The 27,996-nt window shown below is 29.8% G+C and overlaps 3 protein-coding genes across 45 annotated transcripts; 2 read left to right on the forward strand and 1 right to left on the reverse strand.

Annotated features, from left to right (window-relative positions):
* Positions 1-225: 225 nt before the first annotated feature.
* Positions 226-12,563, forward strand: LOC124948960 (cytoplasmic dynein 1 intermediate chain). Of its 38 annotated transcripts, none has more exons than XM_047493337.1 (14): positions 226-359; positions 791-904; positions 1,009-1,105; positions 1,220-1,325; positions 1,404-1,531; positions 2,897-3,034; positions 4,874-4,894; positions 7,294-7,341; positions 9,005-9,184; positions 9,287-9,443; positions 9,606-9,978; positions 10,248-10,479; positions 10,582-11,009; positions 11,113-12,563. In XM_047493337.1, exons 2-14 carry the CDS (start codon positions 803-805, stop codon positions 11,272-11,274), a joined length of 2,172 nt encoding a protein of 723 aa, XP_047349293.1. In that variant the 5' UTR covers positions 226-359; positions 791-802; the 3' UTR covers positions 11,275-12,563. The 38 variants fall into 38 exon arrangements, with proteins under 38 accessions (XP_047349293.1, XP_047349297.1, XP_047349296.1 ...); XM_047493341.1 differs by having other exon boundaries at positions 262-359; positions 9,029-9,184; XM_047493340.1 differs by having other exon boundaries at positions 262-359; positions 2,897-3,010.
* Positions 12,564-12,699: 136 nt separating this feature from the next.
* Positions 12,700-27,089, forward strand: LOC124948962. 4 transcript variants are annotated; one of them, XM_047493381.1, is made up of 14 exons: positions 12,700-13,400; positions 13,693-13,851; positions 13,930-14,127; positions 14,217-14,336; positions 14,755-14,814; positions 15,654-15,765; positions 15,842-15,965; positions 16,037-16,172; positions 16,602-16,658; positions 17,812-17,937; positions 18,357-18,610; positions 18,681-18,868; positions 25,306-25,382; positions 26,655-27,089. In XM_047493381.1, exons 1-13 carry the CDS (start codon positions 13,382-13,384, stop codon positions 25,331-25,333), a joined length of 1,581 nt encoding a protein of 526 aa, XP_047349337.1. In that variant the 5' UTR covers positions 12,700-13,381; the 3' UTR covers positions 25,334-25,382; positions 26,655-27,089. The 4 variants fall into 4 exon arrangements, with proteins under 4 accessions (XP_047349337.1, XP_047349336.1, XP_047349335.1 ...); XM_047493380.1 differs by lacking the exon at positions 26,655-27,089 and adding an exon at positions 25,455-26,641; XM_047493379.1 differs by lacking the exons at positions 25,306-25,382; positions 26,655-27,089 and adding an exon at positions 18,949-20,632.
* On the reverse strand, positions 22,337-27,859 carry LOC124948963 (putative inorganic phosphate cotransporter). 3 transcript variants are annotated; one of them, XM_047493385.1, is made up of 9 exons: positions 27,408-27,859; positions 25,696-25,946; positions 25,318-25,554; positions 25,166-25,250; positions 24,971-25,076; positions 24,358-24,619; positions 23,223-23,597; positions 22,743-22,995; positions 22,337-22,495 (listed from the first exon to the last, which is right to left on the reverse strand). In XM_047493385.1, the coding sequence occupies exons 1-8, from the start codon at positions 27,415-27,417 to the stop codon at positions 22,750-22,752; spliced, it is 1,572 nt and encodes a 523-aa protein (XP_047349341.1). In that variant the 5' UTR covers positions 27,418-27,859; the 3' UTR covers positions 22,337-22,495; positions 22,743-22,749. The 3 variants fall into 3 exon arrangements, with proteins under 3 accessions (XP_047349341.1, XP_047349342.1, XP_047349340.1); XM_047493386.1 differs by having other exon boundaries at positions 22,337-22,512; XM_047493384.1 differs by having other exon boundaries at positions 22,337-22,995.
* Positions 27,860-27,996: the final 137 nt, after the last annotated feature.

Here is a 27,996-nt window from a genome sequence, read left to right on the forward strand (position 1 = left end):
TTCTAACGAATTAATCTAAAGTAGAAACTGTTTATCATATATAATATGATACTGACCGAACAACTTAAATAATCGTATTACTTCTTTACTAAATTAACAATAAAACAAATAAAAATTAAAGATCAATTATTAAAATGATTCGTTTGCAAAGCGAACGCAGCGCCACGTGTTACCATGTGATAAAACTATCTTTTGTTTTATGACTATAGAGGCGCTGATTGTCGACTTACGAACGAGAAGGAAGAATTCAGTCGCGGTGTCCAAAATTTATATGGCGGGTGTGTCGTTTAGAGGATGTAGTATATTTTAATCATTATTACTTCATTTTTCTTGGTTTCGTATCTAATTCCGTGACAAAGGTGAAGATAATATATCTTTCATTTTTATATTTACGATGTAGAATATATCCACTTCGTTATATTGCATTGATAAGTGCAACCTTCGAATATGTTCATCGTTCGATACTTTATCTCGTTTGAATACTAATTAATCTATCCCATTTGAGGATACATACATATATTTCTATTAATGAATAAAGTCCTTAGTTCGTAACTACGTAAAATTAGCTTGCCCTCGAAACTCACTTAACATTATATTCAAAGCCTTAGCAGAAAATGACGTCATCCAAAGATAAATCAATAACGCGTGTACTACTATTTTGAAAAGAAAGTCGATATTTCGTTACATTAATTGAAAGTCTAAACATTAACTATATAACATATGTTTTAATATTTCTTATATTTTTTATTTACTTAAATTATTATATAGTAATCTTTATTTTTTACAATAGCCAGCAATCAAAATGATGTCCGATAGAAAAGCCGAACTAGAAAGAAAAAAGGCCAAACTTCAAGCTATTAGAGAGGAAAAAGAAAGGCGAAGAAGAGAAAAAGAGCAAAAAGATGTAAGATTATATATGATAGTGATAATTGCATTATATCTGTTTATTTTAAAGTGCTTTAAATTTAAAAATATTTGTATATTCTTACCATGAATTTTCTATAATAGGTTGAAGAAGCTACGGTACGTGCAGCAGGTGCTGACAAAGATCATCGTAAAGAAATTGATGCCATGCTTTCTTCTTTGGGAATGGCACCAGTATCAGGTACATAGAATGTTTTACTAGAAATTAAGTACTGAAACATCTAAGTATAGAACTAAAAATTATCATAATATATATTAATCAACTAAGAATTCTAAAAATGTTCATTATTTGCAGACGTATTGTCCAGTTTATCTAGCATGAATTCTTTGACACCAGAGCAAAGTGCTAATGCTACGCCAGATGCAAGTTTACAGCCATCTAGCATAAATTCAACACAGAGGTATTTATATTAATATAAATCTATAATAGATATTATGAATTAAATGTTACATTATATTGATTTTTTTGGTATATATAGTACTGGGCGAAGGAAACCAAGAGAACTGACCATTGTTTCTGTTGCTAATACCAATATTCCACCAAAGGAGCCTGTTGTCTATAGTAAACAAACTCAAACAGTTCAAACAACGCATACATCTCACGACGGTGAGTCCAGGTTTCTTAATCTATTTATTTTATGCACTATGTTTTATGTTTCACTCATACTTTATGAAAGATATTAGTTCATAGACAACACAAAACATTTTTTAAGAACGGTAATATTATCATATGGTAAGACTGAAATACATCACTATTTTGTTAGGATGATAAAGAAAAATTAAATTGAAAATTAATTTTTTTATTTAAAAGTAATGTAAAAGTAAAATTATTATAAAATAATTATTATTGATTAAATACGCATATAGTATTCGCGATAACTTAGTAAAATATGTGTTTTTAGTATTTGATACATTACAAATATTCATATATAAATTTATGTAATATGGTAAAGTGGGTGGTGTATGAAGATATGTTATATCCAAAATAACTACCTTTGGTATAATATGTCCTAACAAATTCAACCATATAAACATTAACAGATTTTCAATAGTTAATGGAATATATAATGTGATTAATCGTGTTGATACAATTTGTCTTTTTATTTTCTTTTTATTGTGATAATATTAAGATTTAGTTTACTTATTTTATATTATGTTTACTTAATTATCTTTAACTTGCGAGGAAACTTACATATTCATAAATGTGTTTTTATGTATAACATAAAACTAATCTATTAAAAAAAATATAATATGATACATTTTTATCTTACTTTAACAAATTTTTATTCACTCTTTTTAATAGTTTTTAACAGAGATAAAAAATCTTGCAGCATTTTTTGAAATAATACCAATGAAAACAAATGTTATATATAAATAACATTAAACTCCGTAATTGAAATATTGAATAATAAATAAAAATTGAGAGATTTCTTTGCATTTAAGCCTATTACAATAATACAGGATCTTAATAATTTGTACAGATCATTAGGTTATATGTGTAACAAATAATTGGTGAACATAATGGGTATAATAGTTTAGCTAACAATAGATCAGGGTATGATTGATATGGTACTTCTGGTGGTGGAGGTCCTCTTTCCTAATTTTGTTTGTTTGTTATACCGCAAATTCAGTTAGCCCGCACATTTGTGTTCTATGTTTAATTATTATTAATTTATTACATTGCGAAAAAAAAAATTATTTTAATATAAATAATCTAAATACTTGACACGTTTTTATACCACCTACTTTACTGTGATGGTACAAGTTATATACACAAAATTTTGAGATACATAAAAATTTCTATAGATATAAAGAATAATTTTTAATTTTGGCAGCTTTTTCGAAAAACGTATCTAAAATTTCACATCGCTCATGTGCGTTGTTTAATCTAACTGATCTTGCGGCATTATTAAACGCGCATTCCCTTGTCTTTGCGACACAATTGGTCAAATCAACCCATATTGGACACAAGGACTGTCCAAATCTTCTTCCGAATACACCATCTACTCCTCCTGTTCAACAACAACACCAACTCACTCTTGCTCCGCAGGCTACTTTGAGACTGACTGGTGGCGTCCCAGGAAAGGTGGGTCTGCACCAAACTACCTATGTATGTTCTGTCTACTTTTTTAATACCCTTCCATAATTGTTGTACAACGATATATTATAGAGGTAGATATGTCGCTGTCCGCGTTATAAGAGAAGGGATGTAGAGTCAAGTTTATGTGTGCTTTGTGCTTTGAACACTGCTCTGCTGATTATCACGATTACATATCATTATTTTATTTATATATTCAAACGTACTTTAAATTTGTCTTTATAGATATCACAAAGAACATATACATTACTTTCAAATCCTATCGATTCTACAACCCTAAATATATTGTCAAAACTGTACATGGGAATTCGAGACAAGATGGTTAATTTCTTTTATTTTATTTTATTTTATTTTTTTTTTTTTTTTTTTTTTTGTTTTTTTATTCTGATATATAGCTTTATGATAGATAATTTAGATAAAAAAAATTATATGCATTACAAACAATATTTCCACGTACAGATCATGAGTCGCTTGCATACAAAAAAGCTTCTATCACATGCTTGAAATAGTTTAGTTTAATAATATACTAACAGATATTATAGTTTTACATGATACATTAACTTTAAACGAAGTTTGTTGTGAAAACATACGTCGCGATAAAATCATTATCTCGATACGAGTGTATCGATTTAACCAGCTCGGAGATAATTATGCATTTATTTATCAACATGGGAAACTTTAAATGACCTTCAAAGCACGAAACATTAGTGATACATATTTGGACGTTCACAAAATCTCTTTTATTTAGGTTATAATTAATAGTGGCTATTTACATTGCCGTGTTATAATGTTCACCATATATCCCGCTTACTTAATTCGTAACTAGAGTCGCAACAAGTATTTAAAAATATTCATAAAAATATGTTTAATGAATTTATCGGAGAAACTTGGGGGGTGAGCGCAAGTGTGACAAGGGATGTAAGTGAGATATTGAAAAGGCCAATTCATATTTGTAAAAGCGGCGGAAAGTTCCATAAAAAAAAAACTGTTCTCGTATTTCTGTTCTTTTTTCTTTTTTTTTTTTCTTCATGTTTTAATTACGGCATTACGCATGATGATGTAAAATTTGTATATCTTATTCTATGCAATATTTACTCGGAGATGGTCACCTGTGCTTGCGCTGCACGCAAGTATGAATCTGGCTTAAGATGCTTATTAATATACAAACGATTATTGAGTCGTGCTTAAACGCGAAATTTTTTTATCCATAAGATAGAACTCATAAATTCGTGAGAAGTTTCGTTAATCTTTAAAAAATTGTAGCGGGTCTAAAAGAAACGCTTCGAATACGATAAAATAGCAAATCGTTAACAAAAACGTAGTTATGCATTCGGATATATTGAATATGTATGTTTCCTCTTACTCGTAGGAATCAAAAATAGCACAGTAAAAAAGTTTACAAATTATAACCACCTAACTACATTCAGCGTTACTTAGGATGTCCTTTTGAACGTTTCGTTATTACTTTTTCTTTCTAGACTTTCCACTAAATAGTAGCTGTAACGATAATTGTTGTCTGCAATAACAAAATTATATATAAAGTTGTTTTGATATAACAATTCATATTTTACGATGCGAAGAAAAAATGCTTTTAACAAGTATAATTTCGTTACTTCGACACAATAGCGTTACAGCACGAAAAAACACATTTCAAGCAATATCTATATTAGTCCTATTCTAAATTTAGGAATTTGCATAGTATATTCCGATCTCTTTGGTTTCACAAGATATGATTTGTGAATTGTTTAATTTTGAAACGCTAATTGATCTGAGTGTAGAGAGGTATTTAATTAGCATAGTGCATTCTTAAAAAACCGTAACTAAGTACTATTTTTTACCTTCCCTTCTCAGCTCATGCATTCGACTATTACGGTAAGTTATGATTTCTCTTGGTTTTCAGTGAGCTTAGGTTCAGATGTAGGTTTAGCTTCACTCAGTTCATTATATACAAAGATAAATTATATACGTAAAACGATTGGCATAAGTGAATCGAATATTTTCAATTTTAGTTAGATGATAGTTATAAATAGTACGGGTTGTCGTTAAACATTTAATGAATTAGCACAAAATTAGTCTTGTTAAAGATATGTCTTTTCTAAGGTAAGATCTTTCAACAAAAATTCATATATTTATTATTATTATAAAAACGCAGAAATATATAATAGTAATGTAAGATAAAAAATATTATGGAGAATACGCTCTCTTTCCCGTTTCTCTGTTATTTCTTCTCTTTCTCTATCTCTCTTTCTCTTATTCTATCATATTTCCTTTCTTATTTCATTTTTCAATCACAGGCTAAATATTTTGAACATGATGCGATACATCATGTTTTGAATAAAATAAAAATTGAGATAGACTAGCAAGACAACTCTCCACCCAGACCCTCAAAGATCTCCGCTCTCTTATGGAACGCTTTTGTATATTGTTAGTTTCTTTCTGTTTTTTTTTTTTTAAATTTATTTATTTTTTCTTTTTTTTTATTTAATTGGATGCATATATATTTTTGTTGAATATATTTCCAGGTATTACTTTTCGAATAATTATCTGACATCCCGACTCTCAAGCAATATAATATTTATTATGATTGGATGGATCTATAAACATTATTTTGAATTTTTGAAATATTACAACTCCTAGACCAGTATCTGAATCGAGTTGAATCAAGATATTACATCATATTTGCAGGTATACCGAGATAAAAAAAATCCTAATACCTAATGTGAATAGAACAATATTTTTTAATCTAAATGAAATATTATTTGAAAACTATATTTTATATACGTATGATGGATCATTAATTTTGATTTTACTATTTAAAATTCACGCATTTGATATGTGCAATTATCAGAAATTTTATAAAGTTTTGTACAAAGTGAATATCCATTGGCAAATCTTGTCACAACTTAACGCACCTTCCAGAGTTCTCGGCGCGCTATTATTTATCTCGGTCGGTTTTTCTTGGCTTTGGACTAAACTGACTAACACGGGAATGGATCTAGTACGGTTGAGGTTTCGTTAGACCTTACGATTAACTTTCACTTTTCACCTCCCATAAGTACAAACCCATTTTAACGAAACGATTAACACAATACACTGGACATTTATATCCACTCGATACAATTCTGTGGCTTAAGCTTTTTAGCGATGCAGCAGTCTAATTAATGTTGCTTAAAGAAATAGATTAAGAAATCCATTATTAATGTCGTAAAATACCGCTTTTTCTTTAACATTTACGGTCTTGCGAAGACGACGTAGCAACAAAATTAATAAGTGAATTTTCGCGTTAAGGGACTACGGATGATTCGGATCGAATTCTTTTTTTTTTTTTTTTTTTTTTTTTTTCTTTTTTCAACTCATACTTTCGGACGTATTTATTCAAATGTGAACATTATTCGAAACATATTCTTTAATATCGATATTCGAACGATTATCCAACATTATCATGATTTCAATCAGTAGTCGGAGATGTCAGTATTTTACATTAAAATGTTGTTTAACATTTATGAATCCTCGCTTGCCTTAATTTTTGTTGCTATGAAAGCTTCTTGCAGTCCTTTCCAGAATTCGCAGATACTGAGTTTATACGATATTAATTTAATAGTATCCCATTTCCTCGAGAAGAATAAACGTGTTCAGCGGATTCTCTGCATAATACAAAAGCATTACGAACATTTTGGGGTTATATATATACACACACACATATATATATATATATGTATATATATATGTATATATATATGTATATATATATGTATGTATATATATATATATATATATATATACACATACACAGACAACAAAAGCGGTATAAGGGTATCAATTATCAAAATTTTGTAGCAGCTTTAATAAATTTTCGTTTCAATTTCATATCTAAAGATTCGAATGTCATTTTACTTGGAGTGATATAACTATTAAATTGTACTCAAATCATGCTTATTGATATTTTTAACATTTTTTAATACGAATTATGCAGAAGAAACAATAGTTTCGATAACGGAGCAGTATGTGCATGTGATAGATATGTTAATGCTGACTCATCAAATTCGATCGTCTCATCTTTCTAGACAAATCATTGATGCGTTTTTAAATATTATAAATCATGAGCTTTCCTATAACGGGAATATATAGTGATATATTCCCGTATAATAAAATTATTTTTCTTATTCGCATCAATGATTTTCTATCAAAGACATGAATAAAAATACATATCTACAAACAATATTCAAAATAAGATACGAAATTGATTGACGTTTTCTTTTCCCTCCTTCAAGACGAGTACAATCTAAATCCAGGTTTAGAATGGGAGGACGAATTTACAGGTAGGTAATCCTCTCTAAAGATGATTAACACTACCTAATTTAATCACCAATAAATGTCGACTACTTTTATTTATTTACTTTCATAAAGTTACATAGAAAAATAATTTTTCACGCAATCTTTTTCTTATTTTGACATAAAAGATTTATCATCTTTGCCTCATGTGCACCAAAACAAAAATAAAGGAGGGAATCGCTGCTAGTACTACTCAAAATTGCTTGATGAGTTGTATTATTAAATAACTGTCGTTGACTTCTATGATTAAACGCAGCCAAATTCGCTTTTTATGTATCACGCATGCACATATATATATATATATATAGATAGTGATTATATTATTTTAGTTACGATTTTAATTGGATTAAGAGTTTATTTCGTTCGATTGATTTTCCTCATTCTCAGCATATTCAGAGAATAATTCATCCGTTTAAAACAGTGGTCCTTTTCGTTATAACAATGCATGTGTTATCATTATTTTCAGTATTATTAATTAATTAGAATTATTAACTAATTAGAGTATAGTTAATAATTAATTAATTAGAACTATAGAACCACCGTTTGAAATAAAATATTCCAATTAGCTAATTCGCATCAACTAATTTATATTTTATTATCATCGAAGATTAAAATGTTTTCTAATGTAGAAAATATATATTTCATTGATGCTGCATGAGGCTTAGGAAGTTGCGTTAATAAATACGTTCGACTCTTACGTTTGTATCTTACGATATGTTCGAAACTTATTTGGCATTCGACATAATAATTTTCTTCAAAATATTTCGAAAATAAACTACGTATTCTGCATCCTTTTCTCCTTTTCAAATATTTTTTCAAAAGAACAGCATTGTTTATTGCCTATAAAACATATATAAGAGCGACATAATTAATTATTAATCAACATATCATTTAACGTTACGTGCAATCTAACATTGTTGCCTCGAACTTCACATTGATGACATTGCATGTTGACGAAGGGTGGAGAGACATTGTAACAAGAAAGTTGCAAAAAATAAAAGGAGAATATTTATGTTTTGAATTCACAAATCGTGATGAACAGGATGTTCTCCGATAAACTTTTTTCTCTCTTTCTTTCAAACATACTTGATTTCTCTGCATGCCATTTGAATTTTACTTTCATTTTTATGCTCTTTTCTTTCATTTAATTTCGTGCAGCATAGCAAATTTTGTCAATCCGGCATTCACTGAACGCTTTGGTATTTCTTTTTAAGATGTTGTACAAAAGAGAAGCGATCCTTCCGACGATTTGCAAATATCGAATAGCCTTTTAACGTTGTCCTATTTGTCATGAATAAATAAATCCTTGCATGGTATATTCGACAGCATACGTGACAAATTTGTAAATATAAAATAGTTGCGTGAAACGTATTGTTCGATCCTTTCGATCTTCCCCTAGTTACGTCTTCGCGCATGTAAGTCGTTACCGTAGTATGACCGTACTATAGAAATTATAGATTTGCATAAAAAGTCCAAGTATATTTCGTTTGATCCCTAAGAAGTTCGTTATCAATTTGTTGTCAAGTAATAACACATTATAAATGATAGATTTGTGTTTTAAAAAGTATATCAAGCCGTTACGTTAGTGGTAGCTAGATAGAAACCATCGAAGTTAGGATATACGTGGCGGAATCAGCTTATTCACCACAGTTTTGACATTTGATGATTCCCAAGCCGAAGATGAAGAGAACAGCTTGCCACACTTGGACAGCTTCCAAAGCAAGCTTCCACCTGGAATTCTTCCACATGGTTTGCCGCAGGTTAAAGAGGTTCAGCCTGCTGTTACACAGGTAGAACAAGAAAAGGAGAAAGAAAAACCCAAGAAAGAAGGTACGTTCAGGTTGTACTTTTTTCAATTCATTTTGCCAAAATATGAATGAATGATACTCGTCCTATATCTTCTTTATGTGATGAACACAAACTTTAAAACAGTTCGCGAGTTCAGCGAGGAAGAAAAGCAGATGATCATACTCTCGGAGGACTTTCAACGATTTCTTGATCGTACTAGTAGGATTGTGGAGAGAGCATTGGGTGAATCGATCGACATTTATACCGATTATACCGGCACAATGGATGGCGAGGATGGATTGTAAGGAAGTAGATGATAATTTTCTTAGCTCACTCAAACTCTTTCTCTCCCTCCCCCCTCCTCTCCTATAATATATATATATATATATATATATATATATATATATATATATATATATATATATATATATATATATATATTATCAATTGAAAATTTTCATAGGGACGAAAAGAGCCATCAACAATTATGGTTGAATCGTTCCTTCTTCTGCGAACGATGGTCGCGTAATCGTTGCGTCACTTCAATGGATTGGTCCCCACAGTTTCCAGAACTTCTTGCGGCCTCATACAACAACAATGACGATACCCCGAATGATCCCGACGGTGTATGTTTGGTTTGGAACACGAAATTTAAGAAATCCACTCCAGAATTTATCTTCCATTGTCAATCACCGGTAATGTCGACCACTTTTGCGAAATTTCATCCAAATTTGATTTTGGGTGGTACTTATTCCGGTCAAATAGTACTCTGGGATAATCGCGTACAGAAGAGAACGCCAGTACAAAGAACGCCTTTGTCAGCTAGCGCTCATACCGTAAGTTATTCTATCTTTTATTATTCAATCAAATTTAAGATATATAGGAACAATCAAGATAATTATAAAGTGGTTATCGATCGAAAACGATACGTTTGTCCTTGATTATGTTCCGTTACAGATAATATAGAATCCCGTTACGTGTTCCCATTGTGGAAAGATATTGCAATTGCTCATCCTATGATTTTGTATTATTACAATTCGTATTTCTGTTCATATCTATTCTTTTATATTTCTCAATTACAAGAGCAATCATCGATTTTTTCCAGCATCCTGTGTATTGCTTAACTGTTGTTGGAACGCAAAACGCACATAATTTGATCAGCATTTCGACGGATGGTAAACTATGTTCTTGGAGTTTAGACATGTTGTCTCAACCACAGGAAACGTTGATCCTATACTTGAAACAGTCTAAGACAATAGCGGCTACTTGTTTGGCTTTTCCTCATGGTGATGTGAATAATTTTGTTGTTGGTAGCGAAGATGGAACCGTATATGGCGGTAAATTTTCCATACTTTTCAATTCTATGTTTAAACAGTGAATTCTTCTGAATAAAGTTAAAGGTATTTTTGTTTTCGTTTTTTTTTTCTCCTTTTATACAGACTGTCGACATGGCACAAAAGCTGGTGTAGTTGAGATGTTTGAAGGTCATCAGGGACCGGTGACTGGTATCAGTACACATGCCGTTCAAGGTGGAATTGACTTCTCTCATCTATTCTTAACATCCTCTATCGATTGGACCATCAAACTGTGGAGTCTTAAAGAAATGAAACCTCTTTATTCTTTCGAGCATAACGGAGATTATGTGTACGATGTTGCATGGTCACCAACTCATCCTGCATTATTTGCAGCTGTTGATGATTCAGGTAGATTAGATCTTTGGAATTTAAATCAGGACACTGAAGTACCCGCTGCTAGTGTCATCGTCGACGGAAATCCCGCATTGAATAGAGTTTCTTGGACACCGAGTGGTTTACACGTCACGGTCGGAGATGACACTGGTAAAATTTGGGTTTACGATGTTGCAGAGGTAAGAGTTAAATTTTATATATAATTTCGATAAAATCAATGCGTTCATAATTAATTACTATTACTATATTTACTGTAATACTACTTACTATATTTGATCACAGCATTTGGCATATCCGAGAAGCGATGAATGGAATAAGTTCTTGTATACACAACAAGATTTGAAGAATAACAAAGCGGACGAGGAGTTAGACAGGCTCAATCTTAGTTCCGGACCTTCTTCATTAACATCTTTAACCTCTATTTCATCGTGTCCGCTTAGATAAAGATTTTGTGCTACTTAGAGAATCATGATTATAAGATATGGGTTTAGCTTACCTTAAAGCCAAGATAATATAGAATACTTATTAAAACGCAGGTATAAAATTTTATCAAGGATATACATATTGTTAAAAAAACAAATGATACTCATTACGCTATTGTTCTTATAAAAAAAAATTTCTTTACAAAAGTCGTTCTCCGCAACGATGCGATCTTGTACACTAAAACATAATTTTTACGAATATATCTATTCATTTATTTAACTAAATTGAATTAATTCAATTATAACTAAAGTTAAATGATTTCATTTTAATAATAAGTGTTCATATCATTGCTATAGCTTTAAGATTGGTCTTTGTTCACAGAATATAGTGCAAGAAAATGCAATTTTAACATTTGTTTCTGAATTTTTGTTCATTTATTTTATTTGCTTTTCAATGTTATATTAGATTATAACAGGATAATTTTCCAAGGATACCTCGATTACTTAGTTAAATCTAATTCCTTTTTCTAAGGCATATGTAATTTATCCTTATAGTAACCTTATTTATATAATTTCTTTTTGCATAGATTTTTCATACTTTTATCTGCTTTATCATACCCATGTTACATCTTTCTTATATTTTCTCTTATATAATATTAATTTATATGTATAAATTTTGTACATTGCTCGAAGATGCAAAATACAAGGTTAAGACGTTAGCCACATAAATGCTCCACAATTAGATTTATGTTTATTCTTTCAAATGGACTTTGTACTTATATTCGATAACTTATAATCAATATTTTTTCAGGATAATGGACTATATACTATCGCATCATTTTATAATTATTTCTTTATATTAAAAAAAATAGCATTAATAGATATTAATCAGGAACAGTGACATTATGCAGTGAATTAATCAAATTTACTTGTAAATAAGACAAGATGTATGATTGATCATATTTTAAATAAGCGTTCAGTATTAAGGACGTCACATGAATTCTATTATATTGTATAATTGTAAAATAATGTGTTTCATTAGCGGTTGTCAATATTTTTGAATTTGCATATAATTTTGGAATTAAGTCATGGTTTAGAGCAACAAATGAATCTATGCGGTAATATATATAGCACAATAAATAATTAAGAACATCTTCATTTTCTAATATACTAATTCATTTTTATATCATGTTCATTGATTGCTTCATTTTACTGATAATCAAATGTATCTATCTTACTCGCATAGTATTTCTTAGACAGTGTCACATATGTATGAAATATAATAACTGTAATAACTTTTGCGAATGTTTATATGATCAATTTTATATTTGCAATCCTTTAAAACGCCTTTATTTTCAGTGGCAGATTAACTATTGTCTCTTATTTGATAATAGTTATCAGTGAAATAAAAATAATTTATGATAAGTGTATATTATTACTATGAAACGATAGTCTCATGTATCACGTATTCGTATATATCGATGACGTAATAACGATTCATCATGTGGTGCATCTAAGAAATGACGTAAGTGGGGCACCATGAACGAATGATCAGATTTAAATAAAAATATGGCGTTGGGCGGTGACATGTGTCGTTATTTGGATCAGTAGTTCTTTAATTGTATGATACAATGTTTCATTTACTGAAATGTTATTATAAGAAAATTGAAAATTTTATCATATCAAGTTTTCCAAAAACGTAACCTAAAGTGTATACATAAGTCAATATAAATTATAGATATCAGTACCGTTTTTAACCTTAATATAGATTTTAATATAAGACTATTATACTTTCATATTGATGATACTTAAAAAATTTTGTGCGGTTACCATAGCGAGTTATTAGAAGAGATAGAGAGAGAGAGAGAGAGAGAGAGAGAGAGGTTATGTCGACATTTCATCTTGACAGGCGCAACTGCTCAGCTGCGTTAAGAAGTAGAATATAAAAAAAGTCGCAAAAAGGTTGCGAGCAGTCAGTAATCATTCGGCTCTCGACTGAGCAGGTAGTACGTAGAAGGATCTTACCAATTTTTTCGAAGTGAACACATTTCAATTTTGCTATCTTTCTGATTTGTTCAGAAAATCATTTTACAATTTTGAAAATAAAGATACGAAAGAAGAGAGCAAATATGGACGACAAAAGAATTGGTGAGTACGAGATGAAAAAAGGTGATGCACTTTTCGATTTTTAAAGTGCACAGATTGCACACTGAGTAGAAGCTGAATAAAAGCAGGGCAACCTGCTCCATTTTTTATCAGGAACGGAGTAAAGAATCGATGATACACATTTTGAAAAAATACACGATGATGACTTTATTTTTTCTTCTTTATCGTTTTTATCAATTTTTTTTATCTTCGTAATAAATATCAAAATAATTTGTTATTATGTCTAAATAAAAAATAAAATAAATTTGAATTTTTCTTTATTTTGTTTAAACAGAGCATATTGTAATGACACCAAAATGCAAAACTGGGAATTCAACAACTTTGATTATAGAAAGGCAGGCTTTAGAACCTCCCACAGAAAATGGAAATGATAATGTACATGTGGCTGGTGGAGATCACAAAGGAATAGTTATCAATAAACAAGCTATTAATGGTAGTTACATGATCTTTTAGAATAGATTATTTGATTATCAAATGGATCTTATAATAGTTATGTTTATTTAAATTTCAGTGACAAATGGTGAAGTATTACCACCTCATCTGTGTCTTCAATTTAGAGTATTTTTAGTAAGTACACAAACTGGGAAACATACACAAGAGTCTAGAACACTTGATTTTTGGTTTTGCGACACTTGTTCAGAAACTGAACAGCCCACTGTTGCACAAGAATTTTTCAGAGAACTGGTTGCACCACAAGAATTTCCAAGAGGTAAAAAATATAGAGAATAACATAATTGGTTTATTTATTTTTATATATTAACTATATTAACATGGAATGTTTATTTACAAACTTAATAGATTATGTGGGATTTATAAAGAAAATAATGAAGCTAATGCAACACAAGTACTCTAGTATTAAAAAATTAGAAGTTGAACTGAAACAGCTTGAAGAACCAGTTTCGCTTCCGACTAGACCATGTAAGTAAAAATTTATAAATCATAACTACTTGTATATGCAAGTAAAACAAATGTACAATTATCATAATTGATTCACAACTAACATAATTAGTTAGACTAACATTGAATGTTAGTCTAACTAACATTTTGGAACTACTTATTTTACCTTAAAAAAAAATCATTCATACATGGGTAAGAGATTCATCTCTCATTTGATTAACCTCATTGAACTTGATAGTTCCTTATTGAACGATATTGGAGCAGCTGTCTCAAGTGCACATTAAAGCAGAAACCAGAGGAAATGCATACTTGACTTGAAGCTTCCTATGTTTTGTACCATTGATATGATTTAAGGGAGACTTTATTTACGTTTATTGTGTGTATATATATTGTAAAGTATTATTATTACATTTTATACTTCATCTCTTATTATTCACAGCTCGCACCGGTTACTTACTCATCACACTTCCTTCGTCTAAGAAAATTATTTGGAGAACAGGTTCGAGAAGAAGACAAAAGTTTTGCATTTTTGTCATGTTTTGTTGTTGTGTTTCATTTTTTATCCACAGGCCTCTAGTTACGACACAAGTTAATACACATAATGTAGATGAAAATAATGAATGAATATCTCCTGGTCAATACTTTTTACAGAAACTATTTTTTGCAAGTATTAATAAAACTAAGGCTAAATTTTATATTGAATAAAATAGTTTTCTTATATAAAATTGATCAGTAGATACAATTTTTCTGCTCAGCACAACAGACTGGTAACCATAACAATATTGGCTTAACACTTATTGCTCTCTATAATTTGCATTATGCTCTTTTCTAGGTTAAATACATATTACTAAAAAGGAAACAACATTTACTTTTTACTACTTTATGTAACAATTAATAATTTAGATCATGATCAAAAATTTTCTAGTATTTATATCTTAAAATACCAGTACATATCTTTAGATGCATTTCATTTATTTTCTGTAGATTGTGTATCAATTTATATATAGAAAATGCTGGTATATAATTAGTCTACTTGACCTAGATGTTATATTCTATATATGGGGAACAACATATACACAAAGAGTATTCACAACATTAAAGCATGACTCTCAATATATACACAAAGAGTATGTCATTATTCTGCAAGAATTGTGTGTATCTAACAATTGTTATAAATAACCATAAAAGAAGAGATTTATGCAAACTAATTTTTCATTTCAGAGTCACTTTGTTTTTGTGCAATACTTTTTATATGCAGATGCACAGCTTCAATATTTCTTAAGTTTTATAATGTGTATTATATTATATGATTACTTTCTTTATCACTTTTGTTAATAGTATCTACAGATGAAGCTGTTATGGATCAAATAGTAGAGCTCACTATAGAAAAGGTGTTGGAACTTATTGAATCTGCTTATCCAAATCCAGTTACTGTGATTGATATAGCAAAGTAAGATGCAACAAATTTAATATTAACCAATAATAAATATTTAATTTTCAGTCTTATAAAATATTTGATATTATAGAGAACATGGTTGGGAAGTATCTGCAGTTGAAGCCAAAATGAAGGAATTACAGGAAAAAGGTGTTGTAAAAGCAATGGAACATGGAGCCTTCACTAGAGTAGTACATCAAGATACTCAAGTTCAGGTAAAATATACCAAATATATGTACATTTACCCAAAATATTTATAAATATTATATAAACATGTTTCACATAGGTTGTTAAACAAATGCCTACAATAGCCAGTTCTAAGCAGCCAACAATAGCAATTATCACGGCACAGTATTGCGAAAAGCTTGCAGTAGATTCTATGATCGAAAATAAAGAAACATTTGTTCGATACACGACTGTAGGTAAGTCCCTGTATTTTCAATATTTTATAATAATCTATTTTCAAGAGTATACTATATAAAGTGTATACGAAATTGTAATTTTATGGCATTTTCAAACGATCATCTGACATATGTAGTACTTAATATTTTATTTTATTAATTACATTTATAATACTAATAATGGAGCAATGTTTCATTTTAGTATTAATAGAACATAGCGAAAGTCAATAGTCTTTCATTATGTGGCTTACAATTAGAGTACAACAAACAATATATCAGTGGTAACTCTATTCTAATCTATTCCTTGTACATAAATGTGTATTATCTTAAACAATTAGTAATACTTGGACAAAGTTCATTGATCAGTAATATATATATAAAAAGAATTTATTGAATATAAGATCTCCAAACATATCATATATATTTATTTCACCATGCATGAAACTTTAGGTACATCAACATCGCCAGATATGACAGACGGAGTACCGCGCGTGATTTGCCGTTTTGGTAAAGTAGTCTGTAACATAGCTAGTTTTTTGTTGTCAACGTTACTTGTAATGTCACTTCATAGCTTGCCATCTGCTTGTATCCAAGGAACGCTGCAGGGTCACGGTGCTACGATCGTACATAAGACACTACCATTAATTATCTTCATCCGATACAACAATTTTTGTGCCACGTTAACAAGACTTTAATCTCATTTGCTCACCAACTTTTATGTTTATTCAATTATATTAATTAAATACTTAGAAGGTTGTTACATGAAAATCATTCGTTATATTTTTATATACACATCTCATATTAGCATGGCATATGTCATATCATTTTGTGAAATGTTCACTTTATGGAATTTTTTTATGTTGTATGCGTTTATTACCATATAGTTCGAATTTTATCTTGTGTGCATTACTCAGTAATAGAGAATGCAATTTTATTGTCTAATTGCATACGCAATTAGAAGAACGATTTACCTATTTTACAATTATTAGATATAATGTACTACAATGAAATTTACAAGAATCATTAAACTTGACCTTATATATCAAGATAGAAAACATCAATTGCTGTAATCGATACAATTTTTTAAAATATATCTTTACGGTTACGGTTAGATTACAGATATGGTTACAGTCGAATAACCGGTTATTAGTTTTCTCTACCAGAAGTGATATTGTTTCATCTTATATATAAGAATATTCCTGTTTGACGTATAACTGCAATAGAGATATATGAACAGACCGGCCCAATTTAATTTTTATTCATAATATTTTAAATAAGTTTGATTTATACGTAATAGAAAATAATATTTTAATCTTTTTCATTTTTAATATTTAATAAAGTCCGTTTTATTTTATTGTACGTTATTAAGACTTACATGACTTACATGAAATTTTTTATTTATTTTTGAAAAAATTAATTTTTATTCAATAGCAAATCCACGGATCACTAATCAACAATGTTATATCAATTATAACGACATCGAATATGATGAATGCATAATTTTGGAATGAATAATTTTTTGATTAATTTGATCTCTACACCGTACATAGGTCCAATATCAATTTTTTGATAGCGGCACGATGCACCTGTATAATACACAAGTTGAAAATCGAACATGTTGAATTTATGTGATCTAAAGCGTAAATGTTATTTGTTCTAGGAGAATCAAACGTGTATACATTGGGTAACATCGGTGCTCATAGGATTGTTTGCACAAAACTACCAACCGTGGGTCATACTCGAGAAGCTATGACCGCAGCAGGAAATACTACGACTAGACTATTAGGTAGGAATAATTATTAGTTAATACTGGAATATTGAGAACATAAAAATAATCGTTCGACATATTGTATCTTAATTCTCCTTCAGTATACATCTATACATCTTTTTTTTTCCGTTTTGGATTGCGTTCATGAAATATTCCCCTATTCATTTCATTGAACATCTGATTTAAATATAAAATATATGAGTCTGCGGATATTTGATAATTCGATTAGTATATTAGTTATAAGCTTATACGAACGATAAATAAAGTTCTCTTTGCGTAAACATTTATTCTCCCTATAGATCTATTTTTAATTTAATATACATATCATGTGCAGAGAAAGAAAATTTTCAACGTAATAGTAAAATTATTGAATATGCAATGTCGTCAAAATAGTATATTTGAATATGGTTCAAAAAAATATTATTTTTTTCATGCAGGTACTTTTCAAAAGGTTGATTTCGTGTTCCTGGTGGGTGTTGGCGGAGGTGTACCGCATTATACGGATTACAACAAGCACGTGAGACTCGGCGATGTGGTTGTTTCACATCCAACTCTGATTAATAAAAAATATGTATACGTATACTGTGAGAGTGCGAAGATGAATGAAAATGGTAACTATCATTTCGAGACCAAAGAATACTGTCCACCTAATCTAGGTCTTCAAGAGATAGCCGTTAATCTTAAACAACAGGTGAGTCAATTAACGTATACTTCTCACGTTATAACAAATATGTTATTTCATATTTATTATTTACTTCAAGTCGGAGAACGAGATAAGTCCTCCTTGGCAAGAGTATCTGAAGGAAGGTATAGAAAATTTAGGTAATCAAGCGGAGCACGATTTCAAAGCACCACCCCCTGAATCTGATAAATTGTACATGGCTATTGGAGACAGAGACGTCATCGAAGTTGCTCATCCTATTGCTCCTCAGGATACGACGAACAAGAGGTACATTTATAAAATTGATTTTATTCCGTTTAACTGATTCACTTATCGTTCAATCATGGTCGTCCCCGTATGTTCATTAGAATGGAGGGTTGTCCTCGAATCCACTTAGCACCAATCGCTTCGGGTCGACAAATTGCACGAGACGATCAACTCAGGCAAAAATTTGCCACTCGGTTTGGTGCTCTTGCTTTCGATGCTGAAATGGATGCCGTCGTTGAAAGTATCCTTGGAAATTGTAGAGAGAATTTCGCAGTGATACGAGGTATCTCCGATTACAAGGACGGTTCTCGTATCAAGGAGTGGCAACCTTACGCGTCTTTGGCAGCTGCGAGTGTTATGAAAGCCGTTATTTGCGCTATGGATCCACCAACCAATGTTTAATCTTCATTGCTTTCCAGTTCCTTAAGTGGATCGTTACCCGAATTACTTAATACGTCATGTATCGCATTAAAATGCGATATAGACCAAATCTTTTCATAATCGAACGTCAGGTAACTTCGTTGACTATAAAATTGATCGGCACAAAGTGCATAATAATCGGCGAATACTTTTGTTCGTCATTTTTCACGGATATAGAAATCTTACTATATACGTAGAAATTGTTATAAACGGGCCACCGGCAATTTCATTTTCTACTTTTATTTCCGTTTCTATTTGTCGAATTTTTATGATGTAATAGGTTTACACGAAGTGATTTCCGATATAAAAATATATATGACGTAGATGTTCGATAGGTACAATGAGATCGTAAACCATTTTTGGTTGCTGGTCAACCGTGCAATAAAACGATTGAAAGATACGCGTAATTATCGCCTTTCAAAATGATTTTTTTATGTATTTTACAAAGAGATAATGTTTCTACTGGAAAGTGCCATTTTTTCAGATATCATTTTTCTGACAAGAAATCAAGTTCCAATTCGATTTTATATCACAACTTTTTCTGCACAAATATCGTTCGGGATATTCGAACGTGGCAATTATACTGACAATAACGGTTGATCTTATACAAACGAGATCTTCCTTGTAGTTTTCCAATTAATTTTATCTACTTAGCTTCGTTTATCATTATTACTTATGCGCGAATGCCCATGCCAATAGATCGAAAATGTACCGTTCATGTCAGTCGAAAAGTTTATATCAATGTGAACGCCGAACAAATTTATATCGATATTGATTTTAATTATTTCATAGAAACAGTGCCATTGCTACTGTCCGACATTATAGAATGCTTTTTACCTAAAGTGATTATCTAAGTTAGATCTGCATTTAGAAGTGGTTCCTTGGATATCTTTTCAAGATTAAACTTTTAATAGATTGATTTCATGATTTATGAATAGAACGTAGAGGAAGAAAGTATTAAATGTTAGGACTGAAAGGAAACGAGAATAAAACTCGACTATTTCACGGAGTATTTTCGCTGTCGTACTTTCCATCGTAATATAGGTATCAATCTCAACTTAAATTTACTCGATGAACGTAGCTAGGTTTAGATGTGATAGTCGCTATAAAGAAAAAGTACGTTGCCATCGTTTGGCGATATTTCTCAAAATCCAATCAAATTAATCGTTACAATATTAGGTACATCTATGATCATTACATATTTACCAGAGTATATTGATGTTTTAAAAAGATCACATTTTATTCAGGAAGCTGCAAGAGTGTTAAAGATTACCTAACGTATATGGATACTTTTATATTGATTTACTATTGTCGAAAAAAGAATCGATCGAGGATAAAATCGATGTCTTCTCAGACGAGTGTTCTTAAGAACTTCGAGAATATTGATAAGCGTGCCAATGTGTTCATACGTACGAAGTAAAAAATACTATCTTTGAACAAATTACAAAATTCGAATTACACGAACATATCGTTTTTTCCAAAAGCGTATACGTTTCATCCAACGTTTAGTAACAATTCCGATCAAACTTTATCGAATCCTTCCATTACAACACTTCCTAGCATTGCTAATGCTTTATATTCTAAAGCACAGGGTAGTAAGTAAGAACTAAATTATATTAAATCTATACAAAGATTACACTTATATAAAATGGGAATAAAACGTAGAAAAGTACTAGGTGTATATATATATATATATATATATATATATATATATATATATATATCTAATATCTATTGTGTTAGTAGTGCAAGTCAATTTAATAGACAAATACGCATGATTTATTACCGAGAGTGAAAGTATTTATCATTTATAAAGTCTTTTAACTTATAAGTGATTATCATATTTATTTATTTATTTATTAACATGACATAACGTTATTGATTATTAAAAGTTATTTTCTTTCTCTTTAAATTGTATCCGATAAACAAAGCGATCTATTATATCTATCGCTGGCACAATATCAAAATGATAGAAACAATGTTTCTAAGGGTAGAAAAAGTGGACCGAAAAGACGATGAAAAGTCACTTGTTGTGTAGGAGTACAATATTCAAATTCTATGAGCTATAGAGAGCGAGAGAGAGATAGCGAGAGAGAGGGAGAGAGAAAGAGAGAATCAACTTATGCATTATAATGATATAAAATGATATAGTATATATATATATATGAATGATATAATATATATATATGTATATATATATATATATATATATATATATATATATATATATAGATGAGTTATATATTATAGAGTAATGAATTCGATTTACCTGATGAAAGATTCCTATGTATGGCCTAACTTTAATTTTATGATTAAAATAATTCTTTTTCTTGTGTTATTGCGTTAATAGGAAGTCTGACATATATATTTATTCATATAAGAATCAATTATGGCGATACACAGTGGTATATTATAAAATATGAGAAGGTCTTGTAAACGTTTTGCGTTTCTCATTGCTTTGGTAGAAGTTACTTTCATGCATTTATAACCGCGTAAGTTTTTACGACAAAGAATAATATAAAAAGCTTTGCGTTTCCAACTGCGCAGTATATTTGCATTCTTTCTTATAACGCGCTTTCAACGCTAGTCGCACTATTGTGTTTCTTTATTCGTTCACATATAATAAGTTAATATTTTAATATTACAGAGTAATAAGAAATTCCTGGGTGAGGTTTAGTAATAAGATTTTTATCATATAAATGATTTCTTTTTATTATTTATTGAGTATCTAATAATATTTTACTATTTCTTCTATTTTACAATTTTTTCTTTCAATGCTATTCGTATTATACAAAAGATATTTTAAATTTAAATCAAGGAAATTTTAATCTTTCCATTTGTGGTAAAGATGTCTTATTACAGAAGTTTTAACATTGTACGAATTTTTCAGTAACGGGTTTTTATATTATTAAAAAAAAAAAAATATCGACGTTAATACTTCTGCAAAATTCGTATACATTCGAAACGGTAAACTTTTATACGTATTGAAACGTACAAAAATATCGTTATCGAGAACAATTATATTATACAGTATTCTAAGTATCGATGCGCCTTCGATAATCATATGTATCGCCTTTTTGATAAAAACTATTACAGATCGATAATTATCAATTATCCAATAACTTTTAGTCACAGTGCATTTGCGTATTCTCACTGCGCATACATACGAATTTTTATTAATACTACATTCTTCTCGATGTACAACCACATTCGTATCATGAACCATTCCTGTTTTGTGAAATAAACTGTTTTACGAGTCAAAATTAAAATGTGACAATTTTTTTCTTGTTTAATGATCAGTTAAGAATTAATTCTAGATTTTTATCTTATTTTTCGTTTGATTCGATCTCGTAGAAGTATGGATATTATATTATTTTTACGCTATACAGTATTTACAGAACTTACTTACAGGACTTACGGAAAAAGTTACGATATTATTTTTTAAAGAAGATACAGATGAAAATTAATATTTTACCTGATGGTCACTTATCAACATATAACTTTTCTTCTTCCGGTTTGCTTATCCTTTCCGCTCCTTGTTCACATTTAATTATCTCTGTCTTTTTCGTTTGTAAATTTTGCATTTCATTTTTATTCTGTTCTGTTGGTTTCTTATATTGGTTCCAAGGTTGCTCCTTGGATGTTCCGCCAAACATGTAAATTAAACAGCCAGCTATTGCATTGGCACCAGCAATAAGGAACACGATACGCCATTGACCAGCAGTTTGCTAAAAAGATAATATTATTTATTTTAATTGATCGTTGATTTGAGATACGTGTCCAAGATATTATTCGATATCTTTAGCAAATAAAATAAAAATAATTATATAGAAACAAGTTCAACGATCTTGACTCTTTAAGAGAGGATGATAAGTATCGTATGAAAGAATTTGTTGAGGTACATATGAGCTATATATGTATATATATATATATATATATATATATGTGTACTCACATTATTGTTTGTAAGTATACCAACGATGACGGGTGAAATAAATCCTGCCCAAATTACAACCATTCCACAAAATCCAAGCAGAATACTTGCATAATTTGGACTTAAATCAACAAAACTAGCTAAAGTGGATGCTGAAACTGCTCCATTCACTGCTGTACCAGCCATCATAAAAATCACAGCGAGATAAGGATGACAACCGCTATAGCCTAATGCGATTATAAATACACCTTGTAAACCATTGCACACAAAGGTCGCTAATTTCCTTACGTTCGTTAAACTCATTCTTTTAGTTCGTAGAAGCCAGTCGCTCATGATGGAATAGAAGTAGGAAAATATCATTCTCAAAATGTGAGGTGCACCGGACAAAATACCCGTCTGAAAATTATATATGTATATATATAGATATATATATATGGATTCTAATGATTATTTTTTATATATATTAGGTGTACCGGAAAGTAATGTTGCTTTCTTAAATTAAATTCAAACGAATAAATTTTTAACAAGTTTTTATTTTTAATCACAATCAAATATCGGCATGCGCAGAAACGACATTACTTTCCGGTCCCCCTAATATTATATCTTTGATCTGAAATTGAAAAGACAATAATTACAATTTATTAAAATATCAATGCCAAAAAAGTACATTTTATTACATTAATCCGTACGACAAATATGTACATGAATATTATATAAGATCATCATATATCATCGGAATGTTATATTACAGATAACGATCTACAATGACAGTTACGTTTTTATGTTCGAGCAAGATACTTGATGATAAATCTAATACGTCATTTGTTTAATAAGACTAAGATCCTAAAACGGAAATTTTGTGAAAATGTAAACTGATCACTGAAATTTTGTTAACGTATCTCGTATCTATGTTATAATTATATTATATATATATATATATATATATATATCAAAGTTGCAAATGTTTTTAATTATTTTAAGAAATAAGTTCATTTGCTCAATATTCAGAATTTTTTAATTTATTAATTCAGAATTAAAAACCTTCCTTTATAATAAGTTCAAATACAAAAAGTAATAAAACGTTGTAATATTACAGGAAAACTTCTTTAAAGTTTATAGAAGAATATGGATATATCGTTTGAATGAGTTTTCTTACCGCGTGAATATTCCATCCATGAATGAAATTAAAGTATGTAGGAGCTTGCGTCATTAAGGTGAGGAAACCCCAAGCTCCACCCCATTGAGCCAAAACGGAAATCCATACTGGTCCTGACATAAATATTGACTTCCAAGGTACCTTCGTTTCTTCATCATCGACAGATCCCGAAATATTCTCGAGTATGTAATTTTTTTCTTCGTCGGAGATACGTGGATGTGTTTGCGGTGAATCGTACACGAAAAAGAACCAGAAGCAGTACCTTCATTAAAAACAAAATTATTATAAAGAAACTTATTAATGCATATAACATTTTTCTTACTCTTATTAGATTTTCTTCACGAAATATCTACGCTTTTTCGGTACAAAATTTTTGTTTATTTATTAAAATTTATATTTATATTACAACACTTTTCTTATGCAAAAACTGTTTAAATATTAAATGAAGGAACTCGAATCAGTCTTTTTACGTGCACTACTTTATTTTTTCATATTCTTTCATTTTGGTAGAAAGATAATGAGTTTAAGGATTACTTATCTTTGATACACAAAGCTTTCCGTACGAAATATATTACTTTTCTTGTTCAATTAGTTCATATTTATTCATGCTTACCAAATTACTCCGAGAACAGAAGTGACATAAAACGCAGCTTCCCATCCCAAGGCATTGGAAACCGTTGCGCAAAGTGGATACGTGATAGCAGCTCCCACAGAACTACCTGTAGGAAAGAAATATGATTAATTTTCGAATAATCTGATTTAATATATTGAAAACAAATAATCAATCTAATTTTATATCCAGCTTTACCTAAGTAGGCACTGACAAATCTACTTCTTTCAATCGACGGTATCCATTTTGCTGTCATATCGTGCATGCTAGGCCAAACGACACCCTACAAAATTTTCATTCTAATTAACTTTCCTTAAACATATAGATTTTCTTTCCAGAATTCAACCTACCGCAACAAGACCTTGAAGAACTCGGAGAAACACGAGAGCGTTCAGATGATATCGAGTTGCAAAAGGTATGAAAAAGCCTAAAAGAGCTGTTAATAAATTGGCACATCCAAATACAAATTTTGTACCGTAACGTCTAGCTAAAATACCACCAGGAAGCTGAGAGAGCCAGTGAAGCCAATAATAAGCGCCTAATACTAGCCCTTGATCATATTCGCTCCAAGCAAATAGATCGTTATACTAGTGAATGCAAAAAGATAAAAAGATGTGAAAGTTAAAAGATATTAAAAAACATTCAATTTTTATTGAGAAACTTAAATTCAATTGAAATTATTATGAAATTTTTATTGTTAATATTCATTAAGATAAATAATTAATTACTGTTGCGTTTTCGAAAGCCAGCCTTCGTTCATCGATATCGACGGAAGTATCGATACTTTCATTAAATGTTGTATTTTTCCACAAATTGACAACATTTTCTTCATTGCATTGAATGGACGAGGCTGTTTTCGGTCGTGGGATTACCATAGTCACTATGGTGAGATTTAGATTGATCCTTAACATATAATTAATAGCAAATCCGCAAAAAACGAAATACCATAGTATATCTCGGCATGTAATGAATTCCTTTTCTTAAACAAAGAAAAAAGAAAAGTCGTTTTATATCTCTATATTGTAATATAATATTGGAAAAATATTGTGTTATTAATTATTCAAATGATTACTACGTCTTCTTTTTTTTTTTATGTTTCATTCAGTATCAATTGGTAGTTCTTTTTAATACTTAATAGCATTATGAAGGTTTATTAACGTGAGATAACTGCTTCTTTTATTTGATAATTTATTTTTCTGTCAATCTAATTAGATTAATCTATCGGACATATTCGCACGAAGGAAAAATTGCCAATCTTTTAAACGAGAACGAAAACTTCTTTCTATTTTAAAAGGTAAAATCGTTTTATAGAGAATCAAATCGATACTTATAACACATAAAAATAGTTTAAATTGATGCATCTTTATCTTCATGCAAATATTCACAAATAATGTTTTTATAATAATTGTGATTTAATATTTGCTCGGTATTATTAATTATTCATTAATAACAATACGACTAAAAATACATTTTTTGTTACCAAATGTATAGGTGTTCACGTTATTATAAATAATTGTCATACGGTTCATTGTTTTTATTTTCTTTTTAACAATAATAATAGTATGATAATCAATACGGTTCAATTATTGTTATTATCTTTCCAAAATAATTTTACCAGAATAGCAAGAAATTGTCGTAGGTCATTCTCCCTGTGCAATGACAATGGAATTTTACAATTTTGATATAGAGGGACTCGCCCCCAAGGTAGCGGATAATGTGTATAATCAAGGATGAATGTCAATGATTCCATTGACGGAATTAAACTGAAAGACACTGACGCGATATCAAGCAAGTACCCTAGACTACAGTACATAAATCAGATGAGCCTAACGTTTCTCATAATGCTTTGTGAAATTTATTGTTGAGTTTGAAAAATGTAATAATTACTTTCTTCTTCCTAAAAAATCGATCTAATTTTTTTAAATGTCTATACTTCTATTCATTGAACGCGAAAAAAAATACTTTTATGGACATCTATTTCAAAATAGATTCATAAATAATGAATTTAATTATCTTATAAAAGTTAAAATTTGTATTATCGGATAATAAGCCTTTTGTATTTCTTAACTATTATAAAAAGTTTTGTATTTCTTAAATATTATAAAAAGTTTAACAAGCATTATAAAAACAATATAAACATTATAAAAAACTTATCATTAGTTGAGTTAACTATACTTAAATCTGGATCTGCCGGAAAATATTTCAATCAATAACGATAACAAAAAAATTAATAACAAAGAAAATATATAAAGTGTGATATATAAAGTTACACATAAATAATTTATATATATAATTCTAATTTATATATATATATATATATATATATATATATATATATATATATATATATAATTCTACTGCTTAAAATATATTCATAAATAAGACATATAAAATATTTTGATCTTTTTTCACGAAGATACAAATGCTCATTTTTACTTACTGCCACTCATTTTTATATGAGAAACTGATTAAACGTTTTGATTAAAAATTTCTTGATAATGATGGAATATGATGTAGTTCACTTTATGTAGTAATCAAATTAAACGCTGAAGAAGATACTGTCTTTAATTCACTATTTCATTACGAACAATTACATCTGCTTATTTCGTAGAACCAAAAGACATAATACATTCACGTCGTTAATTTTTAAAAATAAGATTATAATTGGTAAGCAGCTGATAAGATTGTATATAATCTTATAATCCTCCCGTAATCTTATAATCCTATCGTAAAAAAAAACTCCTTTTGTTTCCGTGTCTTCTTATCCGTGAATGAATGTTAATCAGCCAGTGTCACGACGAACACTGCCCGACTGTTCTTCTCAAATACGAGCACGAGCAGACCCTACAAATCCTTCGTGCGATTCTCCTGCCACCAAGAAATCACGAATGATAAGGCTAACGCGCATATTTCTACCATTGTGGAATAAATTTCTCTTGACTCGATAATAATTTTTACCTGAGACAATGCATCTCTGCGTTCTCATTTTCAAAAAAAATTCTATTCTAGAAGATGGAAGTGAAGTCAAT

The sequence above is a fragment of the Vespa velutina genome, chromosome 4 (assembly GCF_912470025.1).
Source record: "Vespa velutina chromosome 4, iVesVel2.1, whole genome shotgun sequence".
NCBI lineage: Eukaryota > Metazoa > Arthropoda > Insecta > Hymenoptera > Vespidae > Vespa > Vespa velutina.